This window comes from Heterodontus francisci, chromosome 26, assembly GCF_036365525.1.
Source record: "Heterodontus francisci isolate sHetFra1 chromosome 26, sHetFra1.hap1, whole genome shotgun sequence".
Taxonomy (NCBI): domain Eukaryota; kingdom Metazoa; phylum Chordata; class Chondrichthyes; order Heterodontiformes; family Heterodontidae; genus Heterodontus; species Heterodontus francisci.
The window spans coordinates 70,037,180-70,056,755 of record NC_090396.1 but is presented as its reverse complement, the minus strand read 5'-3'; the positions used below and the strand labels follow the sequence as shown (position 1 = coordinate 70,056,755).

The 19,576-nt window shown below is 47.1% G+C and overlaps 1 protein-coding gene across 1 annotated transcript in view; it reads right to left on the bottom strand.

Moving 5' to 3' along the window:
• The window catches only part of LOC137384447 (serine/threonine-protein kinase/endoribonuclease IRE1-like), a 113,297-nt gene extending 107,267 nt beyond the window's left edge, over window positions 1-6,030 (bottom strand). Inside the window, exon 1 of the mRNA XM_068058518.1 lies at window positions 5,864-6,030. Coding sequence (XP_067914619.1) covers window positions 5,864-5,953 — 90 coding nt within the window. The 5' untranslated portion in view covers window positions 5,954-6,030. The remainder of the gene's footprint in view (window positions 1-5,863) is intronic.
• Between the last annotated feature and the right edge of the window lie 13,546 nt (window positions 6,031-19,576).

The window sequence follows — 19,576 nt, the reverse complement described above, 5'->3', positions numbered from 1 at the left end:
AGCGCAAGGTTCACACCATCAGGAATAGCGGGGCAACTGAAGAAAAATTTGTGTTTGGGTTCACAAATTCAAGGAGAAAGATATGTGTGGCCTTGTGCTGACAACAAATGTGAGAGAAAATCCCTGCTGCACTACAACGTGCTGTCTTAGCAATTGCATGGTGGCCAGATAACAGAGCCTACTCTGAGTAATGGAAAATTGGTTGGGCAGCACAGGAGGCACAATGAAACGTTCATGCTGCTTCACCCATGTGGTAGGATGAAGGTTTGATTCTACAATAAACTGGTTCCCAATCTCAACTCAGTCTTTGGGGAAAGACTGCCAAATGAAGACCAGCCAGCTCCTCAATGGCACAGAAAATTAAATGGGCTTGTCACTACCAGGCCATTTTAAGAGCAACTCCGGCAGAGAGCAGAAGGTGCATGACTCAGAAAACCAAAAGGAGGAAGAAATTCAAAGGAAATATATCCTCACTTAATACACAAAACAGATTAATCCCAAAACATACCCTGTTTTGTTGGGGGGGGGGGGGGGGGGAGAAACAATCCTCCCCCCAGCTTTCTGAAAACTTTGTCTGCATAAACACCCACTTTTCATTCTGCTTCACAAAAAATGTGCACAAAACACAATCCTGATAAAATAGTACAAATTTTCACCAAGCACTTAAAGAGAATTAGATTTTTTGCAGGCTGTTGGCAATGGATTAACTGCACTAAGCATAAGAAAATAAGATAACTAAGGGAACACTATGCTTCGGCCAAGGTTTTGTATTAGATTGCTATGCTTGGCTCAGGAATTCTACACAATGGGGGGGGGGGGAGAGGGGGAGAGGGGGAGAGGGGGAGGGGAGAGGGGGAGAGGGGGAGGGGGGAGGGGAGAGGGGGAGAGGGGGAGGGGGGAGGGGAGAGGGGGAGAGGGGGAGAGGGGAGAGGGGGAGAGGGGAGAGGGGAGAGGGGGAGGGGAGAGGGGGAGGGGAGAGGGGGAGGGGAGAGGGGGAGGGGAGAGGGGGAGGGGAGAGGGGGAGGGGAGAGGGGGAGGGGAGAGGGGGAGGGGAGAGGGGGAGGGGAGAGGGGGAGGGGAGAGGGGGAGGTAAAGAAGCACTCAGTACTGGGGAATGTTATGCTTGGTCAGGTGTGCATTTCTCGGACATCAATTTTATTGCTTACATATAATCAGTGTACTGTACCTTTTCTGTCTCTTGCAGGACTGAGTGTGCCCAACAAGTGCCCAGAGACTTCCTTTGAAGTATGAATCTGATGCAACATAGTTACTGTCAACAGGTGACTTTTACTTCTGAAAATGTATTTTCAATCATTGCTTTGTAGGTCTGACATTAGGAGGAAAAGGCAGTTTCTGTCTGAGCATTAAAGAGCTTTAACTTATTGAAGCTGTTCAGCTCACCTGTATATATGGGGTTAGATACTAAACTATAATTCAACCACAAAGAACAGACCCACTAGGGGACAACAGGACTATCCTCAACAGCACTCAGTATGAAGAATTACGAACTCTTCTTACGGAGCATTGAACACTTAAAACCACATTAAGGACTAATCATGTAATAGATGTTTTCCATCTCCAACATATACTAGCCGATGGACCCCAATCTTCAAAAGGCAGCAAATGGACCAGTAGCACAATCAACAAATTAAAAATTAAGCAGTAATGGTTCCGTGAGCGTCTGGATGCCACAGGTCACTGACGCTTCAATGAGCTTCGACACGGATGTAAGGACATCAGCTCTAAACCTCGACGCCCATTGAGGCGAGCACTGAATTTGTGGTTATGCAGTCAAAAAGTGGGACAAAGCAGAGGATAAGCACTTCCAAAGAGGAAGGATACCTGAGACTGGGTTACCTAAGACTATTCTCCTGACAACTAGTTAAACTGCAGAGCACTTAGATCTGTTTACTTGTCTGCTTTCTCAAAAAGATAATCCTTCCCACCCTGTAAGAATGAAATGTAACATTCACAGAATGTTATGTAAGTTAGCAGATAGTTTAAAGGATGAAACCATAAACTCTGAAAACGATTTCCCCCTCTTTCTACCAACTTTCTCTGCTTTCTATCTCTTCTCTCCTGAAGGTGAATTTTTTTTTTGCTGGTTACAGTTCCATGAACACCATTATCTCAAACCACTGATCATTCTTCATGTGTAGCTTACTAAATGTCAACAGGGTATTCAACTATGGGGCATCACTGCTAATCACTGCTCACCCAGAATATCCCTATTACTGTTTTAGTTGAGAACAACCGTCAAACTCAGATTGAAATTGAGCCTTCCTGCTGTGCAGGGCTCAGCTACCCATTCTGTTCAGCCACCTGTTTAATGAAAATGTACCTTTTTGTTTCTAACACTATTTTAAAATAGCTAATTAGAAAATTGATTCTCTGGATCTGCAAGAGTGACAGATGTACCTCTGTCCAAACCACTATCTGGGAAACATAGCCAGGCTACACATGATATGGCTCCACGACACTAAGACCCAACAAATGTTCACAATGAGAGCCCTGCTGAAGAGATCAAAAAGATGCTAGCAGAATCATTAGTCAATCACCAACTGCAACAAGCTGGAGTACATATTTCTTCTAAACCTACCACAGGTGTAACCTGTTGGGGCAATTCCATAAATACTTATAACATGTTTAAAATCAAAATTCTGCTGTTGCTTACACGCATAGCTCTGTTCTGCTGGTGCAAAGGCATTTTCTGCACCACACACCCCCAATGTGGGAATCAAGCAGTGGACTAATTCAAGACTTCTGCATCAAGCGATAAGCAGGCTGACATACTATAGGCATTGTATTATAGGCTGACATACTGACCTGACTCAATGCATTCACAAGCATATATAGGAAGATGGTACAGCATGTGCAGCTGTAACACACTCAAGGTGGTCAATAACATCAAACACACAGCAGTTCATTTGTCCAGTACTGTGACTGCAATATGTACATGTGATCTACAAGATGCACCAAAGCAACTCATCAAGGTTATTCAACAGCACCTCTTTCCCCTACCATTCTGAAGAGCACCAACGTTGTGGGAATATCACCACCTCCAAGTTCTGCTGTCAAGTCACGCACCATCCTGACTTGGACACTGTCACTAACTGGGTGAATATCCTGGAATTCCATACCTATCATTGTGCAAGCACCATAAAGACTGCAGTTGTTCAAGACGGTCCACCGCCTACTCAGGGCAACTTCTTTCTTTGGCCTCCTTATCTCAAGAGACAATGGGTAAGCGCCTGGAGGTGGTCAGTGGTGTGTGGAGCAGCGCCTGGAGTGACTATAAAGGCCAATGCGAGAGTGACAGGCTCTTCCACAGGTGCTGCAGAAAAATTTGATTGTCAGGGCTGTTACACAGTTGGCTCTTCCCTTGCGCCCTGCCTTTTTTTCTGCCAATGCTAAGTCTCTTCGACTCGCCACACTTTAGCCCCGCCTTTATGGCTGTCCGCCAGCTCTGGCGAACACTGGCAACTGACTCCCACGACGTGATCAATGTCACAGGATTTCATGTCGCGTTTGCAGACGTCTTTAAAGCGGAGACATGGACAGCCGATGGGTCTGATACCAGTGGCGAGCTCGCTGTTCAATGTGTCTTTGGGGATCGTGCCATCTTCCATGCGGCTCACATGGCCAAGTCAGGGCAACAGGAGGTAGGCAAAATGGTTTCCTGTGGGGGGGGTGGGGGGCGGTGTGTTGGAGAGCGGGGGGGGGGGGGGGCGGTGTGTTGGAGAGCGGGGGGGGGGCGGTGTGTTGGAGAGCGCGGGGGGGGGGGGCGGTGTGTTGGAGAGCGGGGGGGGGCGGTGTGTTGGAGAGCGGGGAGGTGTTGGTGGAGATCGGGGGGGGGAGGGGGTGTTGGTGGAGATCGGGGGGGGGGGAGGTGTTGGTGGAGATCGGGAGGGGGGGGAAGGGGGTGTTGGTGGAGATCGGGGGGGGAGGGGGGGGTTGGTGGAGATCGGGGGGGGAGGGGGTGTTGGTGGAGATCGGGGGGGGGGAGGTGTTGGTGGAGATCGGGAGGGGGGGGAAGGGGGTGTTGGTGGAGATCGGGGGGGGAGGGAGGTGTTGGTGGAGATCGGGGGGGGGGGAGGGGGTGTTGGTGGAGATCGGGGGGGGGGAGGGGGTGTTGGTGGAGATCGGGGGGGGGGTGTTGGTGGAGATCGGGAGGGGGGGGAAGGGGGTGTTGGTGGAGATCGGGGGGGGGGGGTTGGTGGAGATCGGGGGGGGGGGGTTGGTGGAGATCGGGGGGGGGTTGGTGGAGATCGGGGGGGGGAGGGGGGTGTTGGTGGAGATCGGGGGGGGAGGGGGGGGTTGGTGGAGATCGGGGGGGGGGTTGGTGGAGATCGGGGGGGGGGAGGGGGTGTTGGTGGAGATCGGGGGGGGGGAGGGGGTGTTGGTGGAGATCGGGGGGGGGGAGGGGGTGTTGGTGGAGATCGGGGGGGGGTTGGTGGAGATCGGGGGGGGGTTGGTGGAGATCGGGGGGGGGTTGGTGGAGATCGGGGGGGGGTTGGTGGAGATCGGGGGGGGGAGGGGGGGGGGTTGGTGGAGATCGGAGGGGGAGGGGGGGGTTGGTGGAGATCGGAGGGGGGGGGGGGTTGGTGGAGATCGGGGGGGGGGGGTTGGTGGAGATCGGGGGGGGGGGTTGGTGGAGATCGGGGGGGGTGGGGTGTTGGTGGAGATCGGGGGGGGGAGGTGTTGGTGGAGATCGGGGGGGGGAGGGGGTGTTGGTGGAGATCGGGGGGGGGGGTGTTGGTGGAGATCGGGGGGGGGGTTGGTGGAGATCGGTGGGGGGGGTTGGTGGAGATCGGGGGGGGGGGGTTGGTGGAGATCGGGGGGGGGGGGTTGGTGGAGATCGGGGGGGGGGGGTTGGTGGAGATCGGGGGGGGGGGGGTTGGTGGAGATCGGGGGGGGGGGGGTTGGTGGAGATCGGGGGGGGGGGGTTGGTGGAGATCGGGGTGGGGGGGGGTTGGTGGAGATCGGGGGGGGGGTTGGTGGAGATCGGGGGGGGGGTTGGTGGAGATCGGGGGGGGGAGGGGGGGGTTGGTGGAGATCGGAGGGGGAGGGGGGGGTTGGTGGAGATCGGAGGGGGAGGGGGGGGGTTGGTGGAGATCGGGGGGGGGGGTTGGTGGAGATCGGGGGGGGGGGTGTTGGTGGAGATCGGGGGGGGGGGGGGTTGGTGGAGATCGGGGGGGGGGGTTGGTGGAGATCGGGGGGGGTGGGGGTTGGTGGAGATCGGGGGGGGGGGTTGGTGGAGATCGGGGGGGGGGGTTGGTGGAGATCGGGGGGGGGGGGTTGGTGGAGATCGGGGGGGGGGGGGTTGGTGGAGATCGGGGGGGGTGGGGGTTGGTGGAGATCGGGGGGGGGGGTTGGTGGAGATCGGGGGGGGGGGTTGGTGGAGATCGGGGGGGGGGGGTTGGTGGAGATCGGGGGGGGGGGGGTTGGTGGAGATCGGGGGGGGGGGGTTGGTGGAGATCGGGGGGGGGGGGTTGGTGGAGATCGGGGGGGGGGGGATTGGTGGAGATCGGGGGGGGGGGGTTGGTGGAGATCGGGGGGGGGGGGTTGGTGGAGATCGGGGGGGGGGGTTGGTGGAGATCGGGGGGGGGGGGGTTGGTGGAGATCGGGGGGCCTCGGGCAGATTTTCATTGGGGTTTGTTCACAACAAAGGACGGGATCCAGCCCGGCACGGGCCCGCTGGTTATCCCGGGCCTGTCAGTCTCCAATGCCGGTTACTAAGCGCTTCAGCGCCACAGGCCCTGCCTCTGCTCCCACCTTCGGGCCTTGTTGTTGTGGCTGTCGAGCCTCAGCCTTACCCGAGGCCGCGGATTTGCCTCACGCCCCAGCCCCAACTCACACTCACCTTCGCCGGCAAACTGCAAAGCACCGCCAGCAGCGACCACAACAGGCCGACGACAAGCAACGAGACCCTGGGAGGCCGAAGCCCGGCCATGGCCACGCTGGTGCCGGTCAACGAAGCACCAGCTGTCCGCCGTTCTCACTCAATGCTGGAGATGAACTCGAGCGGCCAGTTCCACAAGGAGGAGGGGCCAAGTCTGTCAATCATTGGCAAGGGAGGGGGCGGGATGCGTCATCGCGGTGGAGGAGGCGGTGCATAACCTCTGTCAATCATTGGCATGATCCGAACAATGTATCTTTTCAAACAAGAGGATTGGGCTGGAGTTTGATGGTGGCTCCATGTTACAATGCTGGGTGTATTCTATAGTCAACCAACTAGTGGGAAGAATATAGAGGAAAAAATTTACAAGGAAATTACAGAGTTGCAAGAATTATAGAGTAGTTATAATGGGAGACTTTATCTGAATATGGACTGGGATAGAAATAGTGTAAAGGGCAGAGAGGGGCAAGAGTTTGTAGAGTGTGTTCAAGAGAATTTTCTACATCGGGATGTTTCCAGTCCAATGAGGAAGGCGACATTGCTGGATCTGGTTTCCCCGAGCAGACTGCCAAAGTCATTTGACGGAATGCCTCATCACCAGAATTTTCAAACAAGCACCAAAATGTAGCTTGGCTGGTGGTAAGAGCCCTCCCCGCCAGATCCTTCCTGCATGCCTGAAGTCTCACCCCCTCCGCACAATGCCCCCGCGGTGGCTGTGGTGGGGAAGAGATGATTGCCCACCTCCTTCTGGAATGTGTCTTTGCAAAGCAGGTGTGGGAAGAGATGCAGTGGTTTTTGTCGAGGTTCATCCCAAGCAGCTCTGTAACACAGGTGTTTGTGCTCTACGGGCTGTTCCCAGGGACGCACACCGAGACAAACATCAACTGCTGCTGGAGGACCATCAATTCGGTGAAAGACGCCCTTTGGTCTGCCCGAAACTTGCTGGCCTTCCAGCGCAAAGAGTTGTCCACGACCGAATGTTGCAGACTGGCACATTCCAAGGTCCAGGACTACGTGCTGAGGGACGCACTAAAGCTTGGGGCAGCCGCAGCAAAGGCTCAATGGGGAAAGACCACAGTGTAAGGTTCCCCCACCAAGCTGAACTGAGGGGCTGGATCCATGGGAAACCCCTTGAACTGTATAATGAAAATTTTTGTTTGCTGTAAAATGTAAAAACGTATATGGCATGACTAATGAAATGGAAGGGTTGGGAGGCAACTCATGATTGTATTGAAGGAAACTGATCTCCTTTGCACTTTGTATTTTTTGACTTGGTGCTGTTTGAAACTGTTTGGTAATGTATTTTTTTTACAGATTTTTATGAATAAAGTATATTTTGGAAATAAAAAAAAACATTGCTGGATCTGGTTCTGGGGAATGAGGGGGCCAATTGAATCAGATGTCAGTTAGTGATGGGCAATAAATGCTGGCCGAGCCAGCAGTGCCCACATCCCGAACAAAAAAAAGTAGGGGAACATTTAGGGGACAGTGGCCAGAGCATCATAAGGTTTAGATTAGCTATGGAAAAGGACAGGGAGCAATCCAGAGCAAAGAAAATTAATTGGGAGAGGGTCAACTTCAGTGAAATGAGAACAGATCTGGCCCAAGTAAACTGGGATCAAAGATTGGAAGGCAAAACTGTATCTGAACAATGGGCGACCTTTAAAGAGGAGATAGCTCGGGTACAATCAAAGTACATTCCCACGAGGGAGAAAGTAGGGCAAACAGATCCAGAAGTCCCTGGATGACGAAAGAGATAGAGAGTAAGATGAAGCAGAAAAAGGGTGCATATGACAGATGTCAGGTGGATAATACAATTAAGATCCAGGCTGAATATAGAAAGTTTCGAGGGGAAGTGAAAAAACAAATGAGAAGCAAAAACTGAATATGGGAAAAGACTGGCAGCTAACATAAAAGTGAAACTAAAAATCTTCTGTAGGCATATAAATAGTAAAAGGGTGGTAAAAAGAGGAGTGGGTATGATTAGGAACCAAAAAGGTAATTTATGCCTGGAGGCAGAGGGCATGGCTGAGATACTAAATGAGTACTTTGCATCTTTCTGTACCAAGGAGGAAGATGCTGCCAAAGTCATGGTGAAAGAGGAGGTAGCTGAGACACAGGATGGTCTAAAAACTGATAAAGAGGCTGTACTTAAAGTTGATAAGTCAGCAGGACTGGATAGGATGCATCCAAAGATACTGAGGCAAGTAAGGGAGGAAATTGTAGAGTCACTGGCCATAATCTTCCAATTCTCCTTAGATACAGGGGTCATGCCAGAGGACTGGAGAATTGCAAATGTTATACCCTTGTTCAAAAAAGGGTGTAAGGCCAAGCCCAGTAACTATAGGCCAGTCAGTTTAAGCTCAGTGGTGGGAAAGCTTTTAGACATGATGATTTGGGCCAAAATTAAGAGTCACCTGGACAAATGTGAATTAGTTAAGGAAACTTGCTTGAAGTTTTTGATGAGGTAACAGAGAGGGTTGATGAGGGTAATGTGGTTGATATGGTGGATATGAACTTCCAAGACGCATTTGATAAAGTGTCACATAACAGGCTTGTCAGCAAAGCTAGAGCCCATGGAGTGAAAGCAACAGTAGCAGCATGGATACAATATTGGCTGAGTGACAGGAAACAGAGAGTGGTGGTGAATAGTTGTTTTTCAGACTGCAGGAATGGTATATAGTGGAGATCCCCAGGGTTCGGTGTTGGTACCCCTGCTTTTCTTGATAGATATTAGTGACCTAGACTTGGGTGTGCAAGTAACAATTTAAAATTTATGGATGACACAAAACTTGGAAGTATTGTGAATTGTGAGAAACTTAGTGATAAATTTCAAGAGGACATAGGTATGCTGGTGGAATGGGCGGACAAGTGCCAGATGAAATTTAACGCAGAAAAGTGTGAAGTGATTCATTTTGGTAGGAAGAACAAGGAGAGGCAATATAAAATAACGGGTACAATTCTAAAGTGGTTGCAGGAGGAGAGGGTCCTGGGGTATATGTGCAGAAATCATTGAACATTGCAGGACAGTTTGAGAAAGTGGTTAATAAAGCATACAGGATCCTGGGCTTTCGAAATAAGGGCATAGAGGACAAAAACAAGGAAGTTATGATAAACCTGTATAAAACACTGGTTCGGCCTCAACTGGAATATTGTGTCCAGTCCCGGGCACCACATTCTAGGAAGGATGTGAAGGCATTGGAGAGGGTGCAGAAAAGAATCACGAGAATGGTTCCAGGGATGAGGGACTTCAGTTACATGGATAGACTGGAGAAGCTGGGGCTGTTCTCCTTGGAGAAGTTTAAGAAGAGATTTGATATCAATGTTCAAAATCATGAGGGGTCTGGACAGAGTAGATAGAGAGAAACTGTTCCCACTGGCGAAGTATCTCGAACCAGAGGACATAGATTGAAGGTGATTGGCAAAAGAAGCAACAGCAACATGAGGAAAATATTTTTAAACAGCAAGTGGTTCTGGAGTGCTCTGCCTGAGAGTGTGGTGGAGGTCAATTCAATCGAGGCCTTCAAAGGAGAACTGGATAATTATCTGAAGAGAAAAATTTGCAGGGCTACAGGGAAATGGCAGGCGGGTGGGACTAGGTGAATTCTTCTTGCAAAGAGCCGGCACAGACATTATGGGCCGAATGGCCTTCTGTGCCTTAACCATTCTATGATTCCATGATTCAACATAAAGTCAGGCAGCGAAAGTCACAGAGGTGGTAACAGCTGGCAGGTAACAGTGGGCAGGAATCTGGCAGCAATGGCAGGTAGCAGTGGGCAGATAACAGGTAGCAGTGGGTAGACAGCAATGGGCAGGTAGTTGGCAACAGTCAGAAGGTAACAAGTAGCAGTGGGTAGGTTTTTTTAATTCATTCATGGGATGTGGGCATCACTGGCTAGGCCAGCATTTATTGCCCATCCCTAATTACCCTTGAGAAGGTGGTGGTGAGCTGCCTTCTTGAACTATCACAGTCCTTGGGGTGAAGGTACACCCACAGTGCTGTTAGGAAGGGATTTCTAGGATTTTGACCCAGCAACAGTGAAGGAACGGCAATATAGTTCCAAGTCAGGATGGTGTGAGGCTTGGAAGGGAACTTGCAGGTGGTGGTGTTCCCAAGCATCTGCTCCCTTGTCCTTCTAGTTGGTAGAGGTCGCGGGTTTGGGTGGCGCTGTCGAAGGAGCCTTGGTGAGTTGCTGCAGTGCATCTTGTAGATGGTACACACTGCTGCCACTGTGCGTCAGGGGTGGAGGGAGTGAATGTTGAAGGTGGTGGATGGGGTACCAATCAAGCGGGCTGCTTTGTCCTGGATGGTGTCGAGCTTCTTGAGTGTTGTTGGAGCTGTACCCATCCAGGCAACTGGAGAGTATTCCATCACACTCCTGACTTGTGCTTTGTAGATGGTGGACAGGCTTTGGGGGGTCAGGAGGTGAGTTACTCACCGCAGGATTCCCAGCCTCTGACCTGCTCTTGTAGCCACAGGATTTGTATGGCTGATCCAGTTAAATGTCTGGTCAATGGTAACCCACAGGATGTTGATAGTGGAGGATTCAGCGATGGTAATGCCATTGAACGTCAAGAGGAGATGGTCATTGCCTGGCACTTGTGTGGCACAAATGTTGCTTTCCACTTATCAGCCCAAGCCCCAAACGAAAAAAAATACTTGTATTTATATAGCACCGTTATCACAGTAAAACATCCCAAGGCGTTCCACAGGACTGTTATCAGACAAAATTTGACATTATGCCACATAAGGAGATATTAGGACAGATGACTAGAAGCTTATGTTTTAAGGAGTATCCTAAAGGAGGAAAGAAAGGCAGAGAGAAAACTGTATCCATTTTCTCCTGATCCAGAACAGTTTTTTTGTACTTTACCCATGCCATATGTACCAATAATCAGTTATTTTTAAACACTACATATTATACCACAATATTTCACAGGTTAATACAACTAGTAATTTCACTTATAAACCAACCACAGCGGAAAGTATAACCATCAGCAAGCATTTAGGCCTGAATTTTACGAGCTTACCGCAGTTCACAGCGGCGCACTCTACTGGAGGTATGCAAACCCTCCTCCCGAACCCACCCTTATAATTAATTTTAATTTTTAAAGGGAAATCATTAGTAATTTTTATTAAATATAAAATTAAGTGATGAAGGCCCTTCCCCCGCCATTTCATTGCCCGAAATGATCAACAATTGATTTTTCAAATACCCAAACTTTTCCCCCGAACCATCAACATTTTGCCCTTCAACCCGCATCGCGGTCTCCCCGCCGCCGGTAATATGTGGTGGGCCCTTCTCGACGTCGCGGGTCGAGGCAGACCTCTCCCGGCAAAATTTTACCAGCTCCCACGCCACGACCCGCGACGTCGAGGGGCCAGTAAAATTCAGCCCTTAAAGTTTAAAATGATAAAATATAAAAAGAATGTTCAGTTTGACTTTTAATAACTCTTAATGAACCAGCTTTCTGATTTACACCAATTAACTGTCAAATTGATAAACAAAGGTTCCAGTTACTCCTTTGTTAATTCAGCCTTCTTTCAAACTCCAGCACGTTGATCAATTGGTTTCAGACTCATTTTGGTTTCTTGCTGCGGCTTTTTAACCATATATGCCACAAACAGCAAACCCCGGGACTCTGTGCTGTGTCATTTCTCAAACAAAACGTAATCACAGATACATCTAAAAGAGGAAGAAGGTGCAGAAATTCCCACTGATATAGAAGACAGATTTCTCCAAGATAAAGTATACAAGTTTCTCCATTGAACTAGAAAAACATTTTGAATGTACAAGTCAAACAGGTTTGTTTATTCTGTTGTAATGAAGAGTCAACATAGTAAATGTTAACTCATCTTTCTCTGCAGAAATCTGCCTGACCTGCTGAGCATTTCCAGCATTTTCGGTTAATATTTCTGATTTCCAACATCTGCAGTTTTTTTACTTGTTGCTGGTTATGTTTGTTAGTTAATTGGATCAATGTTTTCACAAAAGAATAAACCAGTTCATTCTACTACAGGGAACATTTATTATTGAAATCAATGAGCCAATCTGACCCAGGATCAAAGATACAATTTGAAGGTTAAAGTCAAGGAGGTGATAATTCAGGCTTTGTCACATTACTTGAAACTGTGGCAGGTGGCCTAGAATTTAGTAAGAATTTATTTTATGTTGATTCAGGTTTGAAGTAGTTTCACATGAAACATCTGTAAACAGATTGAGTCAGTTTCACAGCTTCTTTCACTTCCAATTTCAAAAATAGTTCTGCTTTACAGACTGAAACTGGGCACATCTTTATGTCAGAACACTGATATGAAAACTGGTCTTTCAAATAAAAGTGCTCTATCTGTCCAAATATTTTCAAAAGTTATGAGACTTTATGTCTCCTTAGTGACAGATACAGATCAATTCAGCTTGGAATGAAGAGTAGGAAGAATAATTTGGCATAAAAACAAGAAATGCTGGAACCATTCAGCAGGTCTGGCAGCATCTGTGGAAAGAGAAGCAGAGTTAACGTTTCGGGTCAGTGACCCTTCTTCGGAACTGAGGGTCACTGACCCGAAACGTTAACTCTGCTTCTCTTTCCACAGATGCTGCCAGACCTGCTGAATGGTTCCAGCATTTCTTGTTTTTATTTCAGATTTCCAGCATCCACAGTATTTTGCTTTTATATAAGAATAATTTGGCAATTAATTTCAAAAAGAAAGTAAGAAACTTGATAACTACCACTTTAAAATATTGTTTATATGGGGAAATGAATATCTGCAATTTGATTTTACTATTTCTTCCACTGTGGAGAATGAAAGACTCTTTTCACTTCTTCATTCGTGAATTTTGCTTTTATCGTGAGGATGGAATGTGGAGAAAAAGAACAATAAAGCTGAGGAATATGGCTGGTCCAAGTCCTACAAGAGAGAGAGACTAGAGGTGAAAAAGAAATTGCTCGTCAGATGACAAGTCTTTCTCCTACCTTGTCCAGGAATGCAAGAGAGATGTTTGAAGAGGATTCCCAGAGAGGGGAGAAATATTCAGTCTTGGCAGTCACTCTTTGTAGAGAATAAAGAGGAAAAAAAGGATTTGGCACATAAAAAGGAAACTGAGCTTCTTGGAAGTAGTTTTAGCAACAGAGGAAGTTAGTAATTAAAATAAGGGGGGAACTGCAAATCTATGATAATAATGTCAGATTTTGCCTGTCCGGACTGTTTGGATTGGTTAGTTTAAGGGGCACCTCTGTTGGTGGGTGGATTTGGTGGGCTGTGCCTGGTGCCTGCACCAGGCACAGGCACATGGAGGATTACAGCATGTGCAGCTGGCAGGATTGGTGGGGGTTGATGGAAAACATAAACAGTGAAAGGCAAGAGGTGCCCAACAGCAAAGTTACCCTGGCTAGAGAGATTGTTTCAATGTGGTAAAGGAAGTGATTGATGGGAGGGATGGGGATGGCATGGTAGGGGTGGAAGGAATGGGATGGGGATGGCATGAGAGGGGAAAAAGGAATGAGATGGGGATGGCATGAGAAGGGTGGCATGGGAGGGGATGGATGAGATGGAATTGGTTAAGTGTGGCAAAATGATGGGACAATTATTTGATACAATTTATTAGTCAAAAGCGATTCTTTGTGCTAAAAATGAAGGTTCAGTAGATTTGAATGAAAAAGTTGTAGAAAAGTTGTCAGATGAAGTAAAATACATCAGTGTTGTTTCTATAGACGAAGAAAACGATACCTTCTATACCCTCCAGAGTTTCTATCTATCTGATACAGCACAGCAACTCTAGCAATGTCCCCCCTTCCAATTCCTGTAATGTTACCTCTGAAGTCACTAACAATCCATCCTCAGCTCTGTCTTCTGCCCAATCTACATTCTGTCCCTTAGCAACATCATCATCAGCAAAGAGGTCAGGTTCCATCTACAGTGACAATGTCAGTTAAACGGGATATATAAATAGAAGTTATTGTAAATTGAGGATAATTTGTTTCTTGAGAATAACTCCAATGGACATGCCCCACACAAACTTAGACTCAAGGAAGGAGCAGTTATAATGTTGCTACAAAACGTCAATCCTAAACAAGGACTTTATCATGGAACAAGATTGGTAGTTAGGAAACTGTATTCTTTGATGATAGATGCTGAAATTATAACAGGCAGATTTCAAGGGAATAGAGTGTTTATTCCTCAAATTATATTAAGCCCATCAGATGTAAACATCTCATTTCAACTCTGGAGAAAACAGTTACCAATTAGCCATTCATATTCTGACTATAAACAAGTCACAAGGCTAGACTCTTGACAAAATTTGTATTTATATTCCTAGGCCTGTTTTTACATATGGACAGCTTTATGTGACTTTTTTTCCAGGGTGAGAAGTTTTGGTTCTGTTAAAGTCTTTGGTGAAGGAATAACTAGAAATCCTGTATTTAAATAAGTACTGTTGCAATGAAAATACTAATTTGACCGCAAATGTTTTGCGGATCTCTGCTAGTTTGAAATAAAAACAGAAAGTCTGTCAGCATCTGTAAAGTGGAAATAAAGCAGAAAACTTTGGTTGTACATGCTTGGTTAGAACTGGAAGAGGGAATCTACACCTGAAACTTTAACAGACTTCTGTTTACAGATGTCTTGCTGATGTTGGTTTGCTCATCGACAACCTAATGGACAAGAGAATAGGTAGCAGTGGTGATCACTGAGTCATGGTTGGTGGTACAAAGGTAGAGATGGGTGTTGTCAGAATACATGTGGGAGCTACTGCAATACCCATTGATAATGTCACTGAGGGACAGCATCTAGATAAGCAAAAAGACAAGGTGGATGGAACTCTGGGGAATTCTAGAGGTGACTGTGAAATGGCAGGAAGAGAAGCCATTATAAGAGATGTTCTGGCTACATTGGGACTGATGGTAATGGAACCAAGCAATACCAGTGCCATAGAGAAAGACCACAAAGGCTAGGTATGAAGGGGGAATTGAGTGGCCAACTGTGTTGAATGCTTCAGTGATGTCGGGGAGGACAAAGAGCACCGTGTGGTTCCAATTAAAAAAGATGTAATTGGTGTCATTGACCAGAGCAGCCTCAGTGCTGTGGACTAGGCAGAAACTGGACTGAAAGGATTCTGACCAAGGAGCAATTGGAAAGGCAAGCAGGGAGTTAGGAGATACTGACATGCAAAAGAACCTTGCAAAGGAAAAGGATGTTAAATAGGGTGATATTTGGACAGAATGTGGAGTCAAGGATAGGCTTTTTGAGAGAGATGGGTGACAGGTGCAATATTGGAATTTTTATGCCTGTCTGATGTAGCTCCTTTACCTGTCATTATTAACTGAAGAGGCTGGATAATTGATACTTGCAATGGAATTCATAGATGCCAACTAAAAGTAACTGCAGAAAGCCCATTCACTTATCATCCCTCACCTTTCCAAACTTGTATGTCTCCCCGTCCCTCAAATCTTTAAAATTTACATCTACTCATCCCTCACACTCTCACCATACTCTAGAATCTCCTCTAGCACATGTTCACACCCTGCACTCTTCTAATTTTGGTCCGCTATGCAATGCCTTTTCCCTCTCCCTCAGCTCTACTATCTGTGACAGAAACTTCAACCATCTTTGCCTCCAATTTCTGGAACTCTCTCCCCAAGCCTCTCCACCTCACTACATCTCGCCTCACTTTTAAAACCTCCTTAAAACTCATGCCGTTGCCTTAAGCCACCAGCTTGGTTCTAAGCCCCAACTTTGAAGTGCCTTGACATACTTTTTCTATTAAGATTTATATCTAAAACAGTTACTGTAAATTGAGGACAATTTTTTTTTTCTTGAGAAACCTAGGTGAGCTAAAACCTTCAGTACAGGACACCACCAAAGCTGAAAGCAGCAGTGGAAATCAGGTCATTGTGTCCATATTTTAATATTTCCAATCACATTTCCAATGTAATCACAGCACCAAAATAGCCTTATAATCAGTCATAAATTGCACCTTCTTTGACTGAGACCATGGTTGTCTCTACAGACTTTGACATGGTTCTCCTCCAATGCCTCTCCTCCACTGTCCAGCTAAATACAACTGCTCTCTCTTGGTTCTCTTATCTATCTGATACAGCACAGCAACTCTAGCAATGTCCCCCCTTCCAATTCCTGTAATGTTACCTCTGAAGTCACTAACAATCCATCCTCAGCTCTGTCTTCTGCCCAATCTACATTCTGTCCCTTAGCAACATCATCATCAGCAAAGAGGTCAGGTTCCATCTACAGTGACAATGTCAGTTAAACGGGATATATAAATAGAAGTTATTGTAAATTGAGGATAATTTGTTTCTTGAGAACCGAGTGAATTAAATCCTAGAGTACAGGACATCAACAAAGTCACCACCCTCTCTCCAGCAGCTTTTGATCCCTTCACTGCCTCTGTGCTTTTAGTTGTCTGTTCTGACATCCAGTTGTGAATAAGTCACAATTTCCTCCTGTTAAACATTGGGAAGCCTGGAGGTATCATCCTCAGCCCCCATAACAAATTCCATATTCTTGTTATTGATTACATCTCTTTCTTTGACCATTGTCTGAGACTGAACCAGACTTTTCAGGACTTAAGTATCCTATCTGATGCTGGGTTGAGCTTCCGACCCCATATCTTCAACACAAAGATTACTTACTTCCACTTCTGCCTGTCTCTGCTCATGCCTAAGCTCATCTGCTGCTGAAATGCTCATCCATGGCTTTGTCACCTCTAGGTGCAACTATTGCAATGCTCTCCTCACTGGCTTTCCATCCTCCACTCTCCATAAACTTTAGCTCTGCTGCCTATATCCTATCTTGCATCAGGTCCCGGTCACTCATCTAACTCTGTCCTCGCATCTTATTGTTTGAATCCCTTGGCCTCACCCCTTTCTATCTCTGTAACTCCCAGCTCTCCATTTTACTTACTCCAGCCTTGTGCAAATTAGCTCCTCCTTTCCCCAATCATAGCCTTCAGCGATCTAGGGAACACCTGGGAATTCCCTACTGCCCCCCCCCCCCCCCCCCCAGTCTTGCTATATCCCATTCTTTCTTTGACCCTCCTTAAAACCCAACTCTTTGACCTATGTTTTGGTCACTCCTCCTAATATTGGGGTCTTTTCCTCGGTTTTCATTCTTTTCTGATTATGTCTCTGTGAAGTCCCTTGGTATTTACAGCACAGAAGGAGGCCATTTGACCCATCGTATCTTTGCTGGCTGAAAAAGAGCTCTCCAGGCTAATCCCACTTTGCAGCTCTTGGTCCATAGCCCTGTAGATTACAGCACTTTGAATGCATATCCTAGTATTTTTTAAATGCGATGAGGGTTTCTGCTTCTCCCACCCTTTCAGGCAGTGAGTTCCAGATCCCACCACACTCTGGGTAGAAAAAATTCTTAACTCCCCTCTAATCCTTCTGCTAATTACTTTAAATCTATGCCTCCTGGTTATGGCCTCTCTGCTAAGGGAAATAGGTCCATGCAGGGGGAGGCGATGGCGTAGTGGTAATGTCACTGGACTGGCATCCCAGAGGCCCAGGGTAATGCTCCGGGGACATGGGTTTGAATCCCACCACGGCAGATGGTGAAATTTGAATTCAATTAATAAATCTGGAATTAAAAAGCTAGTCTAGTGTGACCATGAAGACATTGTCGATTGTTGTAAAAACCCATCAGGTTCACTAATGTCCTTTAGGGAAGGAAATCTGCTGTCCTTACCTGGCCTGGCCTACATGTGACTCCAGATCCACAGCAACGTGACTCTTAAAATGCCCTCTGAAATGGCCACTCAGTTCAAGGGCAAATATGGATGGGCAATAAATGCTGGTCTAGCCAGAGACGCCCACATCCCATGAACGAATAAAAACAAATCTTATCAACTCTATCTAGGCCCCTCATAATTTTATACATCTCAATTAAATCTCCCCTCAGCGTCCTCCGTTCCAGACAAATTTTTTACTTTAAAGGTGTGAGATAAATGCAAGCTTTTAAATGGTCATTATGGGTTTTAAGTGAATTATGGTATTCAGCAGCCTTTCTGGAAAGGAAGATTCCACTCCATTTTGCTGCTTGATACTAGTGAGTCAACACTTGCTAAAATTGACCTGTAATTACAATATTAATAGCAATAATTCAAAATGCTCTTATATTTTGTCCTTTATCCACTAGGCTGGGATATTTTAAATACAGGGCAGGACCTAAATCCATATTGCAGCATACATGCCTCCGACCTTATTTATTTTTGTTACATTAAATTAAATTATTTTATGCAAGGCAACGCTCACAGCACATTCAGATTTTATTCCAAGCTAATTTAACTGTAATTTCACAAAGCCCAGTCTCATTCTAAACTTTGGCTGGAACAAATACTTTTTTTCCCAAAAATATACTTTATTCATAAAAATTTGTAAAAAATACATTACTAACCAGATCAAATTTGACATTTTGGAATGTACAATAGAGATCAGATTCCTTCGATACAGAACATGAGTTGCCTCACAACTCTTGATCTGCAAGGTACAGCAATACACAGCAAAAACATTGTTGGTGCTTACAGCCCGAGGGGTTTTTACACGGGTTCCAGCCCCTCGGCAACCTATGGCGGGAGAACTTTACACAGTGGCCTTTCTCCATTGAGCCTTTGCGGCAGCTACCCCAAGCTTTAGTGCGTCCCTCAGCATGTTGACCTGAACCTTGGAACGTTCCAGTCTGCAACACTCGGTCAACAGTGCAACAACTCTTTGCACTGGAAGATCAGCAAGTTTCGGGCAGACCAAACAGCATCTTTCACCAAATTGATGGTCCTCCAGCAGCAACTAATGTTTATCTCGGTGTGCGTCCCTGGGAACAGCCCGTAGAGCACAGAGTCCTACGTTATGGAGCTGTTCGGGATGAACCTCGACTTAAACCACTGCATCCCTTTTCACACCTGCTTTTTCAAGGTGCATTCCAGAAGGAGGTGGACAAACGGTCTCTTCCCCACCAGAGCCACCTCGAGGGCCGCGTGCAGAGGCAATGAGACTCCAGGCATGCAGGAAGGATCTGACGGGGAGGGCCCTTCTCACCACCAGCCAAGCTAGGTCTTGATGCTTGTTTGAAAGTTCTGGCGATGAGGCATTCTGCCAAATGACTTTGACAGTCTGCTCTGGGAAACATCTGACAGGATTCACCATCTCCTTTACCAACAGGGCCTTGAGAACATTCCGTGCAGACTACTGCCTGATGGACTTGTGGTCAAAGGTGTTTTTCTGCACAAACTTTTCCACGAAGGATAGGAAGTACGGCACGGTCCAACTGGATGGAACGTTCCGCGGCAATGTGACCAGACCCAACCTTCACAGCACCAGGGACAGATAGAACCTCAGCATGCAGTGACACTTGGTGTTTGCGTACTGGGGCTCCACGCACAGCTTGATGCAGCCACACACAAAGGTGGTCATCAGGATGAGGGCGACATTGGGTATGTTTTCTTCCCCTTTATCCAGAGGTTTGAACAATGTGGACCCGGTGCATTTTCGATCTTTGGATAAAGCGGAAGATGGCTCGGGTGACCACCAGGGTGCAGGAGTAGGGTATGGGCCAGACCTGTGCCACATACAGTAACAATGTGAGCGCCTCGCACCTGATGACCAGGTTCTTACCCAATAATGGAAAGAGAACACTGCTCCCACATGCCCAGTTTCTGTTTTACCATG